The sequence below is a fragment of the Athene noctua genome, chromosome 1 (genome assembly GCF_965140245.1).
Source record: "Athene noctua chromosome 1, bAthNoc1.hap1.1, whole genome shotgun sequence".
Taxonomy (NCBI): Eukaryota; Metazoa; Chordata; class Aves; order Strigiformes; family Strigidae; genus Athene; species Athene noctua.
The window spans coordinates 176,564,638-176,584,092 of NC_134037.1; the positions used below are offsets into that span (position 1 = coordinate 176,564,638).

General features: G+C 38.1%; 1 protein-coding gene across 2 annotated transcripts in view; it reads right to left on the reverse strand.

The window, feature by feature from the left end:
- Positions 1 to 6,939: 6,939 nt before the first annotated feature.
- PDK3 (pyruvate dehydrogenase kinase 3) overlaps positions 6,940 to 19,455 on the reverse strand; it is a 63,191-nt gene continuing 50,675 nt past the window's right edge. For both annotated transcript variants that reach the window (XM_074905673.1, XM_074905684.1), the window contains exons 8-11: positions 18,803 to 18,904; positions 18,075 to 18,185; positions 13,183 to 13,296; positions 6,940 to 11,591 (exon numbers count right to left, since the gene is read on the reverse strand). In XM_074905673.1, coding sequence (XP_074761774.1) covers positions 11,448 to 11,591; positions 13,183 to 13,296; positions 18,075 to 18,185; positions 18,803 to 18,904 — 471 coding nt within the window. In that variant the 3' untranslated portion in view covers positions 6,940 to 11,447. The remainder of the gene's footprint in view (positions 11,592 to 13,182; positions 13,297 to 18,074; positions 18,186 to 18,802; positions 18,905 to 19,455) is intronic.

Consider the following 19,455-nt stretch of genomic DNA (forward strand, 5'->3'; position numbering starts at 1 on the left):
AGGGATATCCCATACCGTAGGACATCATGCTCGGTGCATAAATGGGGGGAGTTGGCTGGGGGTGGATCACTGCTCGGGCATCGGTCAGCAGGTGGTGAGCAACTGCACTGTGGATCACTTGTCTTTTCTTGTGTTTTATTTATCTCCTTGTTATTTTTCTTTTCATTAGTTATAATATTTTATTACTAGTGATTGTATTTTCTATTTTATTTTAGATTTATATTTTATTTTTATTATTAAACTGGTCTTCTCAACCCCTGCATTTTCCTTTTTTTTTTTCCAATTCCCCTCCCCATCCCACCGGGAAGGGGAAAGTGTGAGCGAGCAGCTGTGTGGTGCTCAGCTGCTGGCTGGGGTTAAACCACAACACAGGAGAGAAGCAGGATTCCCCTTTTTAAAGCAGTGTGAAATTCCCTGATCAACAGAGGATGCACTCACTGGTGTAGCAAAGCTCATGCTCACAAACACCTCTGCGAGGGCAGGTGAACCGAGCTGCCTCAAGCTACATACCAGTGCCCACCCCCGGGTTGCTCCTCCTGTGCAGCAAGGAGCCCGCAGGCTCAACGCAGCTCAGCGGGTGCTGCCTCAGTATCCAGCTGGCAAGCTTGGTCCTGAGCGATCAAACAGAGCAGTAAACCCCAAACCACTGTGATTCACTTCTATTTGCAGAAAGGCTACAAACAAAAGCCCTGGCGTGGGAAAGCTGGAGATGCAGGAATCTTCAGATTTTTTGGCTTTGTTTTTAAATTACTGTGGTGAACAGAAGCAAAAAATAACAGTTGTAAGGCACAGTTTTCACAGTTACAAAACTTATGAATAAATACTTTTTTTTAATGTTTAACTGGACTAATCAAGAAGAAAATGGTCCATTATCTCAACACGATTACTCCTGTGTCTAAGCATGTGAAGGCAGGAATGCTCAAAGGGAAAATCCCACACAGCAGCACTGACGAGGCTGCACATGCACGTCAAGCCTCACGTGTATTTCAAATTCTAGAAGCAGCTTGCTTACAGTAAACTGTGCCCTCTTCAGCACGCTGTGGTATTTTTAACCCTATTCTATCATTCTTTAATTATATTCCCTGAGAAACAAATCCTGGTTTTCTGTAAAATAAAAGTAACTGTGAACCACAAAAGCCATCATCCACTTCGTAAAAGTAGGTGAATTACAACCTGTTCTTTACAAGGGACTAGCTCTGAATACCAGCAAGGTTGTGTTATTTTAATGTACTAGATGCCATACTAGTCTCTAGCTTTTTTTATTTTAAAACTAATGCATAAAACAGTAGGAACCCAGTTACTTTGCTATTTGGCCACACTGAAGATATTTTGCATCATCAGTTTAAAAGTTAACTAGTTTCACTTTTAACAGTGCCTTGAGCTTGCACTGCCACAATACATGATTAAAAGCCAAATGCCAAAACAAAGTATGAAGCTATACACCAGAAAAAAATTCCTTTTTTTTTTTTTTTTTCCCCTTTGGTTATCCAAAAGATCTCTCTCAAATGCATGCATTTATTCCAGGAAAGAACACAGACATTCTGAATGTTCATCCTGTTCACATGCAAATAGAAAACTGCATAAGGCCTATCTCCTGTATAAGAACTAACAAGATTCCCCCCACATAGCTAGTGTCCAACTAAACATTAATTCAAACAGTGTAGTAAATCTTGGGTGATTTTTTTTTTCTTTCCCCTTCAAGAGCACCTTTTCTTCAAGCCACCCCACAGCACAGGGTTGTATCATAAGACACACAGAGAACACTGAGAACCACCAGAAAACACCAGCAAGCTCACAGTCTGCATCTTTTTAAAAAATGCAAGAAAAAAAAATAATGCCATGAAATCAAACACCTCTATTCTGACACCTTTTGACTTCCAGTTTCTGGCAGTTCAAGTCAATTTGTCATTAAGAACATAAACGACATAGAAGCTAATTAAAATGCAGTAAGCCATTATGCAGAGTGGTGGTACTACCATGCCATCTGCAGAACTGACTTCACTCATTAACTGAATGAAATTATATCTACAGGGAAGCGCCCAAGATGATCTTTTTGCCTGTTTTACCCAACTATTCAAATGTTTTATGGAGAAACAAAAATTTAGAGATTAATGTTATATTTGAGCACTGACAGTTGTGTATCAAGCACCTTGATAAAATACTTTCATATGCCATTAAAAAAAATATAGAAGTTCTCTTGCTGTAAAACACAATGTTTAGCAAGCCAGCATTCTCCATCATTAAGTGCACAGAGTAGCAGGAAGACAAAATGTATTTAAGTATACCATAACAAAGCATAACTCCAACCTCTTCATCCATCACAACTAGCTACTTGCAAAATATTTCACAAAGCTGGTAAATTTGTACATTCTAACATAAAGAACCAGGCCATTTTACTTAGTGCATAATATAGCGGATAGTTTTCAAGCTTACTGCATCGTACTGACTGTGGACACCTGTTTACTGAAACAGACACCCATATCTGAAATTAAAGAAGGAAAAAATATTGTTTCCCTAGTGGTAAAACTTAACTTTTAGTCCACCAACATCCAGAGACATAGAAACTACCACACAGCCACGACTCGCATACACAAAACCCCAGGTTCCTTTACCTGAATGCAAATCTAAGGGGCTAATCAGCCCCAGGAATTACATCAAATATTCTCGTATCTATGAAGAGACTTTTAACATAAGAACAAAGAGCAAAGTGAAACAGGCAAGGGAGGTGCTCACAGAAAGCGCAGGGGAAGCCACGCACGCCAACAACAACCTCAAGTCTGCTAGGAGGGCTCCTACGTTTTAATAACTGACATCTCACAACAGTGCAAGCAGGCATCAGTTTCCATAACCACAAGCAAAAAGCTTTTAATGAAGCTGTACTTCGAAAGCTTTCTAATACCAAAACTCAGTCAACAGGTGACCTTGAAACCTGGCAGGACTGAATTATTCTGAAAAAAGTCTTTAAATCAGCATTATTTACAGGTACCTGCTCATTTATTATAATTTCCAGAAAAGAATCCACAGTGCAGTTCAAGAAGGAAAATCATCTTACAACTGCCAAACGATGTCTGCACATTAGTAGAATCAAAGCAACATGCCTGTTGCCTTGGTCTAGGAGACACTAGAAAGACAAAAAACTATCCAAGACACTAGATAGAGAAGGGTTTTCGGATTGCTGTAACAAGTTTTTAAACAGCTAATGCTCTTAGACAAAATACAGCAGGCATTAGTTACTACACACAATTTTATTCTTGCTACTAGAGGAGATAGTACAAAAGCTTAAAGTAAAAGCAGGCTCTGAGTTAGATGATGAATATAAACTGATCTGACAAAAAAAATGTTTACTTTTTCCTATTAAGCATGCCTGACATGTTTTGCATGCCAGATTTCATTTAAAAAAACCTGTCTACTGCAAGACTTCTCTTTCTACTCAAATTAACAAATTTAAGTGCTGGATGAGTTTACAAGTCTAAAAAAGGCATAAACTGTATAATGAAACTGATCGCCTATTACAAATAGCTCTTCCACATAAGCCCATGTCCCAGAGCCATAAATCTTCATTATACTACTGCTGCTGCAACTAGTTGCTTCATATTCTACTGGCAGATTTTGAAATTTTGAGCTACTTAACCACTCAGCTCCTGTGAACATCCTATCATGGCAAATGGTAAACAGCAAGAAAGTACAACACAGATTTCTTCTCATCTGAAGTTTTAAAATAAACTCATCTGAAAGGAAATTATCTCAGTTCTAGCAAAAATCTGACCATCTGGAGCCTCATTTATTACTTAATGAGAAAGTTAATGAGTCAAGCAGGCTGGGTCTCCAGGCATTTTCCTGCTCTGGAATTGCTTGGTAAGAAACTTTGTTTTTTCATTTTCTAGAATAAGTTATGAACACATATAAAACTTTATGGAAAGCTGAACAAATTTCAAGGTAGAAGCCTTGGGGTGTTATTTTATAACAGATATTTCAGCTGTCAAGAATAATCCTAGAAACTGTAGCTTTAGGGAGATTTACATAGCAGAAAAAACACAAACACAAAAGGTGCTCACAGGCTCTAAGAAAACAACGTGTGGTGACAAACCACACTGACATACCCAGAACAATCGGATACTGGAGTTTCAGAATTCACCAATAACTCACTTTTGGTCCTAAACAACCTTAGGAGCTTCTGCTGCTTCCATGTCAGGAAATCAAGAACCCCAAGCAGCAAGGAAGAATTGGAGGCAATCCTTAATAATATTGAACGTTAAAGGAAATGTCACACTCCACAGAAATATTAGGTGGTGTTAAAACTGTAGGCTTCATCTCTGTTCAATCCAAAGGAAGCATCAGCACTGCCAAGATAGGTAGCTCAATCCCTACCTTCAATGTCTCACTGAATTTGGTCCCTCTAAATCCTATACGTCTGCAAACCATCAGCCTGAAGTGCTGGGAAGTTGTGTTGCTGCTACCACAGTAACAATGGTCATTCAAGGGGTTAAACACTCCCTTCTGTCACTTGCATTGATATATTAAACCAATGAATTATTAAATCAATAAATTAAGTCTTGATCAACAGTAAGGGCTATAAAACCAAAGGCAAAACCACCATACACTTCTATAACAAAATGGTTCACAAACCCACAATAGTCTAGCTGAACTTTAGTGAAGTTTGAAACATACACAGCATATGGATGGCACCAAAACTGTAATTCAGCTCAATGTTTGGCAATGCTAATACCTTTTCTGCTTATAAACCTGTGTGTTCCCTTAACACCAAGCATTTGGAGAACATGAAACAAAGCTCATTTTTTAAAAATATTACTTCATATTTTCAAAAGGCCAAGTTCCCAGCCACCAAGTAAGTTTCATTTATAATTGTTTTAACAATGCTCTTAAACTGTAACTTTCTGGATTCCCCTATGAAAGTGATAAAAGAAAAATTTTGGGTTCTTGCCAGTGATTTTCTATTTTAGGCATTCAGAAACAGTTTCTAGACCATAGAATCATAAGAATCATAGAACGGCTTGAGTTGGAAGAATCACAGAACGGTTTGGGTTGGAAAGGACCTTAAAGATCGCCTAGTTCCAACCTCCCTGCCGTGGGCAGGGACACCTTCCACTAGACCAATTTGCTCACAGCCACATCCAATCGGTCCTGAGTAAGAGGCCCAAACTTTTCTTACCTCAGTGTTCCGAGAAAGGAGCAGTGAATACTAGTTAAAAAAAAGTAAAGCAAAAGTCACTAGGTTAACCCAATTCTCTTAGACTACAAAAGAGAAAGTTAAATTCTGGAAAATTAAGTTTTCCAGAATACTACAGGTACACATTGCCACCTGTAATCCCTCACTTCCCCACTCCTGCCTCAAGCTACAAACCTACAGAAACCAGGGAGCTTATCTGTGTAGAGAAAGGAATAACATAGGAAAATATTTGCAGAAGTGATGGACCTAGAGTAATTTCTGTAGTGATTAGTTTTTCAAGGAGCCAGCCTCCCACAAATGCTTTCGCAGTGCCATTATTTTGTAGGAAGAGACATCTTCAGATCTGCAATCAGCAAAAAAATTCTTTTGTTTCAATTTTTCTGCTCAAATCTTGTTGTTTTCCATACAACCGTCTTTGTAAATATTTTGGTATCAGATCCTTGGCATAAAAGCAAAATCAAGAATTGTGAGGTTCAGCTATGTTAGGATATAATTTTATCTTTTTAAAAACAAATCAAGTCTTTTGCCACAAGAATCACTGAAAGGTAACTTTAGAATGAAAACTAGAGTTTCTTCTGAAAATAAGCATTTCACAGAGAATCACATCGACAAGAATAAAATGTATTTTATGAAAGACATTAAAAGTTTTAAAGTCTTAATCTACCTGGAAATCTGATACAAACTGGATCAGATTAAATGTACCAGAAAAGTCCGAGTAATACAATACAGAAGCAATTGCATTTATATATACAGGTCTAGAACCAACTTAAAAAATAAATTATGTGTGAGATTTTAATAATAAATCTCAGGGGGGTGAAGGGCGACGGACATGGAAATGCTCAAATGTATGTTTCCACAGAAAATTTTGAACAGCTTTGTGACAAAACAGGCAAAGAAAAACACTTCTATCTAAAATTACTCTGAGCTCCCAGCTGCAGCTGAGGGTGTCCCTCTGTTGACATGTGTGAAGTTGACCTTGGGCTGCTTCACAAACTAAGCTCCAAGTCTGTGAAAACAAACCAGTCCCTCAATGTCACCGCGTAGCTTTTACATATTACTCTTAGCAAAACAAAGAAAAAAAGGAAAATAGAGTATATATAAATTATAAACACTGGTATTGGACTAGAATCAATTCTAGTACAAGTTACAGAAGACTCAAATTTAAAACATCATCAAGCAATATCATGAAAAATTAGCTTCCCTCTCCTCCACTATAGGTTCAGTTGATTCAAATGATGCCACCTCAGGGGAAAGGCAACATGAGACTTCTTTCCCTCTTGGACACCAGCTGCAACATAGGCTAGCTCACCAGTAAGAGTTCTGCTCCCCAACCAGTGTCGGGAACAAACTGACTTGATCTCCACCCACATCAGAAACTCACATGATACAACCCAATACAAGTTTAGCACTGGGAACAGTTCATCAGAGATGGCTAGCGTGAAACAGCGAGCAGGTCCCTCACATAAGGGCAGTCCTTGCTGCAGAGCCGAGAGCACTGATAGTGCCCCCCTTGGAAACATGCCCCACCATGGCCTGATATGATCTACAGAGGTATGAATTTCAAAGGACTGTCAATCTGGCACCTCTTGGCAGTATTCAACTCAAAGGGAAAATTTTAATAAATCAATTAATACCAATCTGTTAGAATTATCACAAACATCAATCCTACATTAAAAAATAAATCTCAGGATTTAAGAAACAAATTCTCTATGCCAATTTCTGAGATCTTTTAAGGCAACATAGTACTGCAATTAAAGCATATGAACTTCAAATTTTATTTATTTTTAATTAGAAAGCCACTTCAGATACACAAGTCTTCATTGTTTCAAATTAATGTCAACAACGTAAGTCCTGATCCTGCAAACAGATTCATTTAAGTGAGATTACTCTCATACACTGTTTACTTGTGCAAATATTTGCAAGATTCAGCCCTGAAGTTGCTACACAATTTATAACCATGTTCCTCATTGTGAATAAACTCACCTTTGAACTCAGTAATACATCGTTCTGTCATGTGCCATCATATTCTCTTAAGTTCTGCAAAAACATGTTTATATACATTAATTCATAGGCAGGTGAGTACGTCAGGAGAAGAGATGAAGAGCTATTAGAAATTACAGCATCTATATGGCAACCGAGGAAACATGCAAGGAAACCGAACACCACACAATCAGACATGGTTATCCTCAAGAGATAAATACTAACAATAAACATTTAGGCTGTTTTCTACAAAATTATTTATATCACTCAAGACCACTTTGCACTTTGTAGCACTTAACACATATGGATCTAGAAGTGCTTATTAAAAGGGTGTATGTGTGGGGGTGGGATATGTCTTCCATGTCAATGAGGTCAAGATTTCACCCTAAATACTAGGTTTGGGTGCAGGTGAATAGAAGATTGCACTACACTGAAAGATCCTTTTTGCTCACTTTTTAGAGCAAGTGAACAGCTGTTTCAAAGCATATTCTACATGCCACTGAGGACAAGGAAAAGTGTGTTACCCAGTTAGAGAAAGTGTAGTTTACCCAGCCAAAAAGTAGCTTGAGTTTTCCAAGAACACTACAATTAATATCCATATTCTTTAAGTATGTGTCAAGTGACCTGCTAGAAACACTGTCCAGGAGGTAGCACAAACTGCAGCAGGACTAAGAGTTTCTCAGTACTATCTTAGGTCATCACAGTAAAGTACAGAGGCAAAGACTACGCATTTGAGTTGCAAAAGAAGCATTTCACTATCTTCTGAATATTTCTCATCAAGTGCTGACTCTGAAAAACACCTTGTTAGTCTCAAAACAAAGTCTAGAAAAGCAGGGAGCACAAATACGTAGAGTTGGAAAGACTTCAGTATCTACTAATATTAAACTAGGCAGGGGATTAATAAGATTACGTTCAAGACATACACCAGAAAAATGCACAATGGACAAAAAAGTTAAACCGTTTGTTACACTACAACATATAGAAGTTGTTTGTAAATTCTCAGGAAGAATGGAGGAGTCAGCATCTCTTGCTCAGTTTGTTTCTATTAATCACTAAACACAACAGATAGGAAGCATTTTCAATGAAAGCATTTCTTCTAATTATGTGTCTTGTAACTCAAGACAAGCAGGTTGCAATAACATTAGCAGGCCATACATGTGAAATCCATAAAAAAGAAATATACTTTTATATGATCAGAAAGTCAGGAATTAACAGCCCCAAGATATCAAAACAAATAGTTGTAACAGATTCCTGTCAAAGGTAGAAGTAACTGTAGTTAAACTAGCCATATTAAAACCCCATCCACCCTCATTTTGCAGGCATACCCATTGAAAAACTCTCTTCTAATCAAAGTTTTGCTGCTCTTGTTTCTCAAGACTGTTTTCAGACTAATACCCCTATGTAGAAGAAATGCGGCATGAGGCAATGAGCGAGGAATGATTTATGGCATACCCAGGATCACTACTAAAGCACAGACTGCCTAAACAAGGTTGGAGAGGAGAAAAGTTGCTTCTGCTTATGTTCACCATAATGCCCATGAACAGACCTTGGGAAATGCAAAAAAATGCATTCTTTGTGCTCCGTCTTCCTGCTTTGAGCTGTTTGTACATGCTCAGGGTTCTTGAAAATAGGTGTCATTTCAGGGGACTTCAAGTTTTCAAGTACTAGAGCCCTTCAGTCCTGAAAGCCAGCCAGTTTTTGTGAATAAAGGAGTGAGATGACTAATATACCATAACATCCTCCATGGTATCTTCAGCTTTCATTCACTCGCTTCCAAGGTTTATATTCACTTCATGAAAACAAGTTCAATATGCCTGGCATCCTTTTTTTTTTTTTTTTTAAACTTTGTTTCCCCTCTTCTTTATGTATAAGGAGACAGTCAAAAAGAAGCACCAGGTCAGGGTTTACTACCACAAAATAAGATTGATAACAAAAGCTGAAACTCAGCTTCTTAAACAAACTTATTCCTTGGAATGTTTTAGGTAATGTTCTAGGAAAAACTGACCACACGCAACTGGGAAAATAGCAGTTTCATCACAAATTGCTATTTTTAAGCAAGCTCTCCTCTGCCATTACTAGAAAGCATACACAAATTGAAGTGAATTTAAAGAACAGTAAGAAGTTATAAGTGAGAGCAGAAGTGACTAAATTTTAGTAGATGTGACTTCCAACTGGTGTTTCAGTCAAATGATTACTCTGATTTCACCCCAGCAGCATCACTGTATTGCTTGAATAGCAATTTGCCTTCTCTGCAGCAGTGCCTGCAGTCATGGGAAATTATTGCTCTGGAGACCACATGTGTTACATCCTCCCCTAGCCAGGGTCAAACGAGCCCAGTCCAGGAACAAGGAGGACAGCCCCATCCACATGCTCCTCCTTCCTGCCTGCAGGCAGAGGGGACACAGAAGGGCACCACTGCCCAGCTAATGGGTCAGACAGCCTTGAGCAGCTGTCCAGGTATTTCCACCTCTGACCAGTATGGCAGCGCTCTGCAGAGATGCCTGTGAGAAAGCCTTAAAACAACCTGGTGCTCCAACATGAATTATCTGTACAGTGTACTAGAGCCCGCAGAACCTCAAGCCCTGCAAACTTGTGAACTATTCAAGTAAAAATTCTTGAACTGACTGCAACAGGTAAGAGCAAGGGTTTGCAAGGTAAGGACTCTGACTCCTCAGAAACAGGGCTATATGGAGTTTATTGCTCAAAGCACTTTGTAATCCCTTGACGAAACGTGCTACCTAAGTGCAAAGTATTACTGTTAAGTCAAACCAACATTTTTAAAAAAATACCTAGGAATTCCTCAACTTTTCCCTGTTTGCCAAACAGATCGGTTCTTTATAAAAATAAATATTGGGAGGACAAAAGGGACAGTTCCCCTAAAGTTTCAGTAAACAAGTTTCATTTTTCCATGCTAAAATCTGCAGTACCTTTCAATATCAAAATACCTAAGAGAAACTGAGGGTGCATCAGAGTTGTAAGCAACTCATCTACTCTATTCCCATGGCTAGGATGTCACCAGAACTTCTAAATTTCACAAATCTTTCTGAAAGGCCATAGTATCAGAAACAGTATTTGGCAAAGACTTGGTGAAGAACAGTTTCCTAATAATCTGAAATAACCTTTACAATACATTTAAGGGGTAAGTACTTAGGTTTTTTTCTCTTTGTTTTTCTCCCCCCCTTAAATCAGGTACCAGCTATGTTTTGTCCCTCCCATTTCTATGATATTTCCAGTTTCATGTATTTAGACCAATGACGCTTTCCAAAAGCTGGTGTACAACATCTTTATATACACTACAAATTCAGATTACCAGACTATAGTCAGACATTGAATATATAAATAACTTTGCAAACTATTTACAGGATTTAAACTAATCAGGTTCCAAGCAACCAACACTCTTAAGGCAAATTCATTTGTATGACGGGCTGTCCGGCCTTTCAGCATTTCTCTCCCCTTCCCAACCCCCAAAAAATCATAGGCAATAAACATGAAATGGAATTACCCCCTGCCCCTGTATTGACAGAATTTCTCAGATGGAGAGATGATCTAACCACTTATGATCTTTCCTCAAAACTAGGAAAAATGTATAGAAATGCATTTCTGTGTTAGTGAAATCATTAAGGTGCATACCAAGAAGTGGAAGTCCCAATGTCTTATAACAACATAATTTTTGTATGCACTTGACAAATGGGTTTGGGAAACTGGGGAAAGCATCAGTTTAAAGCTGCACAATCCTTTGCAGAACTACATATTTATAAGCTCATTAGATAAAAGATCTGAAGAGCTCAAAGGGATTTTCTGTAACAGGTGACACTGTGCAATATAAAATGCAGCAAAGAGTGGATTTTCAGAGCGTATGTTTAACTGCATTAGAATTTTTCTCTTACACCATATTGCTGTGCAAGATACTATTCACCATTTTAAAGGGATTCTGCACATCTTGCCAATCCTTATATTGGAATAAAAATTGGCAGTTCAAATAGTATCTTTTTGTTACAACATTTTATTCGTAAGTGCAATCACAGTGCAATCCCTTTTGTCAATGCATGACTGAAGGAACCAAGCATATTCTGGTGAAGTAGACAGGATTCACATACCAAACGTGCTTAGTGCCTTCCTTTAAGTCCCAATCATCACTTTGTTCTTAGTATTTTTCAATGCCCTGATTAGGTCTTTGTTTGGAGATAATTAGCTATTGTGGTTTGAAGGATTTTGGAACAAAGCAGAGACTTTATACTGAACGCAGAGGTCATCTCTAACAGAGACAAAAGGTAGCAAATTATCGATTAGCTTTATATTTAGAAGCATCCCTTGGTTCACTGCTAGGATTGCTCCAGTCATCTGCTTCAGGTGTGGTCTTGTAGTGTCGCCATGCTGACTTATTAAAAACGGGAAGTCTTTCAAATGATTCACTTGAAAGGGCCTATGGAAAAACAAAAGCAATGGAAAGATATCATTAGAGATACCAAGAGCAAGATGATACTCTGGGGAGTTTTACAGTTACAAACTTCTGTATTGAACAAGTGTCTCAATTATCCAAGTGTTAACATGTCACAGTACTATTTTGAAAGTACTTTAGTGGTGACTAACCACTCTAGTCACAGTCAAAGTACTAGCACTTTAAAATACTTCTCTTCTTTCCAGGGATACAAAGATAGAAAAATTTCACTTGAACAATCTTGGACCCTGCCAGCACACTGATTTGTGAGGACTGATCTAATCCAGTTCATTACCATGCCTTTTTCCTCTGAGGAAGCCCATACCTTTTTCCTCCACACATACATGCACAGGATTAAACCCACCAGAGACAGACGTTAGCACAGGATTCCACAACTCACTCCCTACATACAATGCCTCGGCACAGTGACAGTGCTGTCAATGGCCTGCACGTGAGCTACATGCTACATTCTTTTCAATTTCCTGATGAAATTCAAGCACCTGGTTTCAGCCTTAAGCCCCTGAGTAGCCTGGGATCTCCCAGAAAAATGACAACATGATTGTGATGGTTTGACTCTGGCTAAATGCCAGGTATCCACCAAGTCGCTCTATCACCCCCCCCCCTTTCCCTTTGTTTTCTCAACAGGGTAAAGAGGGGAAAGAAGATAAACTAACCCTTGTGGGTGAAACAAAAGCAGTTTTAATATAAGCAAAGCAAAGCAAAAGTCCGCGCATGGAAGCAAAAGCAAACAGATTTATTCTCTACTTCCCATGGACAGGCGATGTGGGGCCTTCTCAGGAGCAGGGCTCCCATACACGCAGTGGTTGCCTCGGGGGACCAAGGGTGACCCCAGCCCCTCCCTCCTTTCTCCCAGCTTTATACTGAGCAGATGTCACATGGTCTGGAATATCCCTTTGGTCAGTTGGGGTCAGCTGTCCTGGCTGTGTCCCCTCCCAAGATCTTGCCCACCCCATCCCACTGCGGGGGAAATGTCGGAGAGAGCCTTGGTGCTGTGTAAGCACTGCTCAGCAGCAGCCACAACACCAGGGTGCTACCAACACCCTGCCAGCTCCCAGCATGAAACACAGCACTGTGAGGGCTGCTGTAGGGGAAAACCAATTCCAGCTCAGCCAGACCCAGTACAATTATCAATACAGTCTATTGCACAAAGGTCAAGAACTGCATGGAATAAAAAAAATTATATTAGGCAGGAGTTAGTCAATAGTCTTCTCAGTTTTATTGTGGTCAAAACTTTTAGAATTGAAAAATATTAACCAAAACTCTCTCTCATCACACAGTTCTTTGAAAATGCAGCACTGAGAACAGATTAAGAAAATGAAAAGATCCAACACAGCGGACTGCAAAAAAAAAAAAAAAATCAAAGCAAACTAACTAGTATTTGTGCCAGATTAATATTTATAACCTTGGATTTTAGGATTCTGTGTAACTGATTTTGATAAAATATAACTAAGATAGCAATTACAAATTTGAAAACAAGTTGAAGAAAGTTCAGTTATTCAGCCTGCTATAAACAAACTGCAATGCATTACTAGCTATAGAAGCATCAAATTCATACCTTCAAATAAATTACAGCATCTGAACCAACGCCTTCCATTGAGTAGAGTTTAAGGTCACCTTGAAAGTACCTAGCATACAGCCGAGAAATTGGCAAGCCATAGCCAAAACCAGCCTACAGAAACAAGAAAACAAAAGGAAAAACATGATGGAAAGTTTAAAAAAAAGCAACAGATCACTGCAATTATTTATAAGACAGGAGATACATAAATATTAGATTTGCATCAAATTACTTTTCAAGCTTTCCTTTATTACTCAGCCTACACTAAGCTGGTATTCAGCCTTTTGAGCAATGTCCTTTTTCCCTAGGCATAATTTTTTTTAGTTTAAGTCCAGAAAGGGGAAAAATATCAGAGGAATAGGACTACCCTGCCCATTCTGCACTTTCTCAAAAGGTATGGAGGTATGACATACAGTACATGCGGCCTCCAATCACCAAAGAGAACGGATGCTCTCTACTTTTTCCTCACTATGATTACCACTGCTATAATATTCCTTTCTATATTTGGTAAAAATCAGATTTTTGACAGCACATTTTTTCTCCCCTAAGCCTAGGATTATTATTCTCAAACGTCTCCACACTTAGGAGACTACAGAAGAAAGCCAGACACAATTCTGTTCACTTCACCTAGGTCACAGCACTAAGTGATTGCTGATGCCATACTGCAACAGAGATCAGAAGACTACTGCAGATGACTTCATACAAAGCAATACAATGCTAATAATCCTTGCTATTTACCTATCTAACAAGAGATCAGGATTCCACAGCACTGAACGATCTCTGAGGACTGAGACCCTGTACAGACCATATAATTTTCAAAGCATAATAGACTTGACAGGTAAAAACTTTAGATTTTAAATTTACAACACTAATATTCATAACCATAGCTGCAACAAGGTCAACACTCGATACCTTTTCCAACCTATTCTTGTCGTAAAAAATTATAAAAAAAACAAGTCTCCCTCGCTGAGCTAGGGAGTAAGATTTTGGTCTACACATCAAGTTTTTCAGATGACATCTGCTGAGAGTCACAGTGGTTGATTATTCACCTGAAACCACACCCCCTGAATTTTTCAGGACTATTCAGAGCAATAAAGGAAGGATTCCAGACCTACAAGCATTTGTCAAGAAGGTTATACAATGCAATGGAGTTATACAACTTTTCCATAAGGGTGGATTACAAGAAGAATTACGACACCTAAAATTTTGGAAAACCAATAAACTCATTCCATTACAATACTCCTACAAAGGCAACTTGACAGATAACTGAGAATCATGCCCTGAATCTTAAAGTCCCAAAATGACACAACAAAGAGAAGGCTAAGAAGGACTTGCAAGCATTATATACAGCTAATAAATGGTATCACCTCACAAGAAATCCCTTGAGGAAGGGTTGAACATTAAATAACAGTATTCATCATAAATTCTCTTGCTGTCATCTACTATCTCTACAAGAACTACTTTGCCTTGTTTTTACGGAAGTCTAAATTTAGTGATCTTAAATTGCTCACTAAGTTCTGAGCAAAATGAGAAACTGAAATGCCAAAGATGCTCTTTCTACTCACCCTGCTTGTCATAGTTATTAGTGTGTATTTCCACAGTTAAAACAGTTGCTTAGCTGCACTTTTTCAAACAACAGTATGATTTAAAAACTTAATTCTCAAAGACACCCATTAGAGACACAAGCATCACTTTCAAACATCTGGTCTTGAAACTAGATGCATTTTTTCTTAACCTCTAAAAAAATGAAGTTATTTGACTTAGAACTAAAAAAAAAAAATCCAAAAGCTGACTTGCATCTTTTCTGAAGAACAGATGATAAACACATTACAGAAATGAGAAAGCACAGCAACTGAAAGGCAGGTTGTAGGTAGTACATACCGCCAGGAATAACTCCAATAAAGTGCAGTCTCAAGCAATTCTGAAAACTCTGTCCAGAATTACACCTCCTTAAAACCCATGCCTAACTTCTGTTTGTCTCCTGATCCTACCTGGAAAATATTTTAATGCTCTTTGCTAGCCCACTTAATTATTTCATGCTGCTCTCTTCCAAAAGTTTCTTGTCAGTCTCTTCTCTACATTGTCTTCAGGGTATTTTCCAAAACAGGTAGCTCACAAGAAATATGAAGACAACAGATCCCAGACGAGCACCTTAAAGCAAGACCCTGAAAAAGGTCTATTTTGCAAAAGACCATTAACAAGAAGCAATTACTACATAGGTCTTTGCTTGACCTAGAGGACAGAATATAGTCAATGATGGCACATCTGCCTTGAGAAAGCAAAACTTTTTAGAGCCAGTTTCCCATTAGATATTACAGTATGCATTATACAAAAAGGAAATTATTAGATTTCTGTGTTATTAGTGTCTACAGGTTTAATTAAACCTCATTTAAGCCATGTTTCTCCTACTATAAACAAATGCTGCCAGAGAGAATCATCATTAAATTCTCCAAGAAAACCTAATTATCATTAAACATTACCATGTGTTTCTAACGTTTCCACTATGTGTATAGCAGTACAGATGAACACAAGCCCTGCTAGAATCCAAATGCTGCCATGGTAACAAGGTTTCTCAGCAGTTTTTAAACAACATTTGCAATGACACCAAGAAAGAATTTTCACCTATTAACAAAGAGATCCCTCTCTCCCCCTCCCCAAGTCCATGAATGTTTCATAAACTAGACAGGAGATCATATAACAAGGGGAGAGAGTGTTAGAACAGAAAAATACATCTATTTATACTGCACTGCAATTTGGTTTAGAATATTCTAAGGTCAAGAATGACACAAGCACAGACCTACCTACCTTCTGGAGCACCATAATTCCCAAGTGGCTTGGTCTTTGACATGAAGTAATAAAGGAATTCTCCCTCTATACAAGCTTCAAAGAGGATTTATGCAGAACCTTTCTGTTGAAGGATTTTTATTTCTAGGCTGACATACAAAGTAAAGTGTAATTGTTTTTATAACTGGATGTGGGCCACAACACGTAATGTGTCAAGCTTCACTGCTAAGTGAAAAGTAGAAGATATGCCACAGAATCCCAGTTCTTGACTGTTTTTTCTTCTCTGCATACATATAAATAATAGAGCTTAATAACTTCTCAATATTCAGTCATGTACAGGCATCTATCAGGCTCACAAGGCAAAAGCTGCCAGGTTCACAAGAGAGGGGCAGACTCTGCAGGTCTGACTACAGTGATATATAGACTGAAGAGGAAAATGAGGTTTGAAAATGGGGTACAGTAGAAGAATACTAATGATAAACGCCATAGAATCAAAGGAAGTGGTCTCGAAGATGAGGAAATAAACACAGGAATGCATTGCTAAAGATGCACGGAAAGAAAAAAAGAATGTCAATCCTAAAATGAACACATTTTACAATCTGAGAGTCACAAAAGAAGAGACATTTTAATAGTGAATACAACTGGTAATCAAGGTATAAGTTTATAGTGAGAACAAGTTTCAGGAAACCCTTGTAGGCTGATATAGTAAATTGCTGATCAAAGTGAGACAGAACAAGGGCAGATTATGAATCAAGATTCTACCATTCTTGGCAAAGAAAAGTTTGTTTGAATCAGGGCCTGTTCCCTATCACTCATCCTGTTCAAGGAGATTTTCTATGAGTAAAGCAAAAAGTTTGAAACATTACTAAAATGTGTTGCAGAGGTAGGAGCTGTGAAAGATTAGTATCAAGTCAATGCAGATACGGAACTGGGTTTCCCACCTATCGTGGTGGCATCAAACACTAGTGAAAAGAATGCAATATGCTTACGTGCCACAGTGTTATGAACTGTGGATTAAGGCAGTAACATAAAGACCTTCTGCTAAAAGTTGGAAAGGAAATTTATGATCTCTGAACCACTCTGAACTGGTTTCACCCTCAATTCGTTGTTACTTATATCAGAAATAGTCACATATTCTCTGCACCACATTTTATTAGCTAACTGAAGACACTTCAAGCACAGAAGTATCACAGGAAAAGAAAACAAACAATCACTTAAGAACATACTAGATGAGAGCGACATTTTCTACAGGATTTTTCTAAAGGATCAACTTCTTTTAAAGGATTGCATCAGAAGCAATAGAGAGCAAAGATAAGAAGAGGCAAGAATACAGTATCGGTATCAATCCACTTATTGAAAGCCAATTAAATGGAACAGTAGCTATATCATTTTTATCACAATGAACTAACTCAATAATTCAGAAATAATAATTTAAAAAGCAATGCTTGCTAATCTATGCATTCAACACTGAAATAATTTGCTGCTTAGCAGAAACTATGAGGACATTCTGTTTGTTTGAAATCTGTCCCTGATAGGTTTCAGAAGGGAATATCACATGAGATATCTCCAACTGAACAGGAATATACCAAAAGCATTCACATCACATGCAGGTTTAGGATTTTTTTTTTTTTATTGTGTTTTTACAGTCCTTAACTTAGATAAAAATAATTTTTAAAGTTCAATATAGGCTTGTGCATTACCAAGAGGTGTTTCTCAAGTGCTATAATTCTGACAGTGTGGCTCACCTCTTCAAAATATTTATTATAGGAAACTTAGATAAACAGTAATTTACACACCAAAGAGAAGCTCTTTAGGTTATCCACTTTCTCTCTAATACAGCACTAAAAATTCTGTCCATTAACCTCTGAAAATGTTTTGCTTATGTTTGTTTCCAAGAATATAATGTCAAGACCAAAGAAAAGCAATTTTCTATTCCAAAGACTGATGACAACAGAACCCATTTTCTTCCAATATGTTTTACCTGCATAGAATTACACATGATAAACAGTTTCTTCAATGAAAAACCTGATCCAGCAGATTGAAGGGAAGGGAAATGTACAGTCAGAATAGTGCAAAGGGATGTTTAAATACATACGGCAATTGCTTACCAAAGGCACAGCTCTCGAGGGTTCCAAACTAGGCCTGGGTGCTGTTGAGTACATGTAGTTAAACAATCTGTCTATTTTTCTTAAAGGTACACCTCCACCTTGATCACTTATCTAAGGAATGGAAAGTTAAGTTTTAAACATTATGTTCTGAAAAAAAACCCGCAAAACTTAAGCAGCATTACCTAAATCACTTCAGAAATATTAAAGGAGCAGCTTAAGGACTTGGAGTTTGTCTAGTTTGGAGAAAAAGGAGCCAAAGGGTGACCTCATTGCTCTCTACAGCTTCCTGAGGAGGGGAAGTGGAGAGGAAGGTGCTGAGCTCCTCTCCCTGGGATCCAGTGACAGGATGTGGGGGAATGGTTCAAAGCTGCATCAGTCAGGGGAGGTTCAGAATGGACAATAGGAAGCATTTCTTTACTGAGAGGGTGGTCAAACCCTGAAGCAGGCTTCTTAGAGAGGTGGTCAATGCCCCATGCCTGTCAGCATTCAAGAGGCGTTTGGACAATACCCTTAACAACATGCTTTAACTTTTGGTCAGCCCTGAAGTGGTCAGTCAGGTGGACTACATGATCACTGTAGGTCCTTTCCAACTGAAAATACTCTATCCTGATGAAGATAAAGCCAAGTGTCAGAAATGATACATTAAGTAATTTGCTTTTTCAAATTACAAGTCATGCTATTTTAAACTTTGCAGGTTTGTAAACTGCATATTATTGTTAGACATTTACCTTAATAGATAGATCTTCTTTTCCCAAAGTGACTAAGGTTTTGATCGACGGATAGGTTTCTCTCTTACCTTCATGCAATTCCACTGTAGCTCTCATTGAATTCTGAAGATTTAAGAAAAAAACAAGTGTCTCTGATTCCAACTTTACCATATATGCTTTCTGTTACAACTTAGAACTTGCATTTATTTTGCTGAATATAGATACCTTGTCCTACATTTGTACACAAGACCGAAAAGGCTGTATTCAAAACAAAATCCAGAACTCCACTCCACTATACATACTTTTATCTCTTTGATATAGAGTCAGAGAATATAAAGCAAGATTTATTTTTTTCTGTATGAAATCATGCAATTTATATATAAGGGATGACAGCATCCTTCACTTCTATCTTGCAGAACACCAAGAGTGATTTTCACCACTGAGAACAAGCTTTGATTTTCTCAGCCTGGGTCACATAGTAGTTAAATTACTATCTATCAATCTGACTTCATCATATCCATTAACAGTGGTTCCACTGCCGTCTGTCACAGATTACCATTACTTACAGCTACAACTTACTAGTTTCATACTGTTTCAAGACTTGTACCAAAACATAGTACTGTAAAAATTCTCACCTGTTCTGCCCTAGAACTAATGCTACAAATGGCAAAATA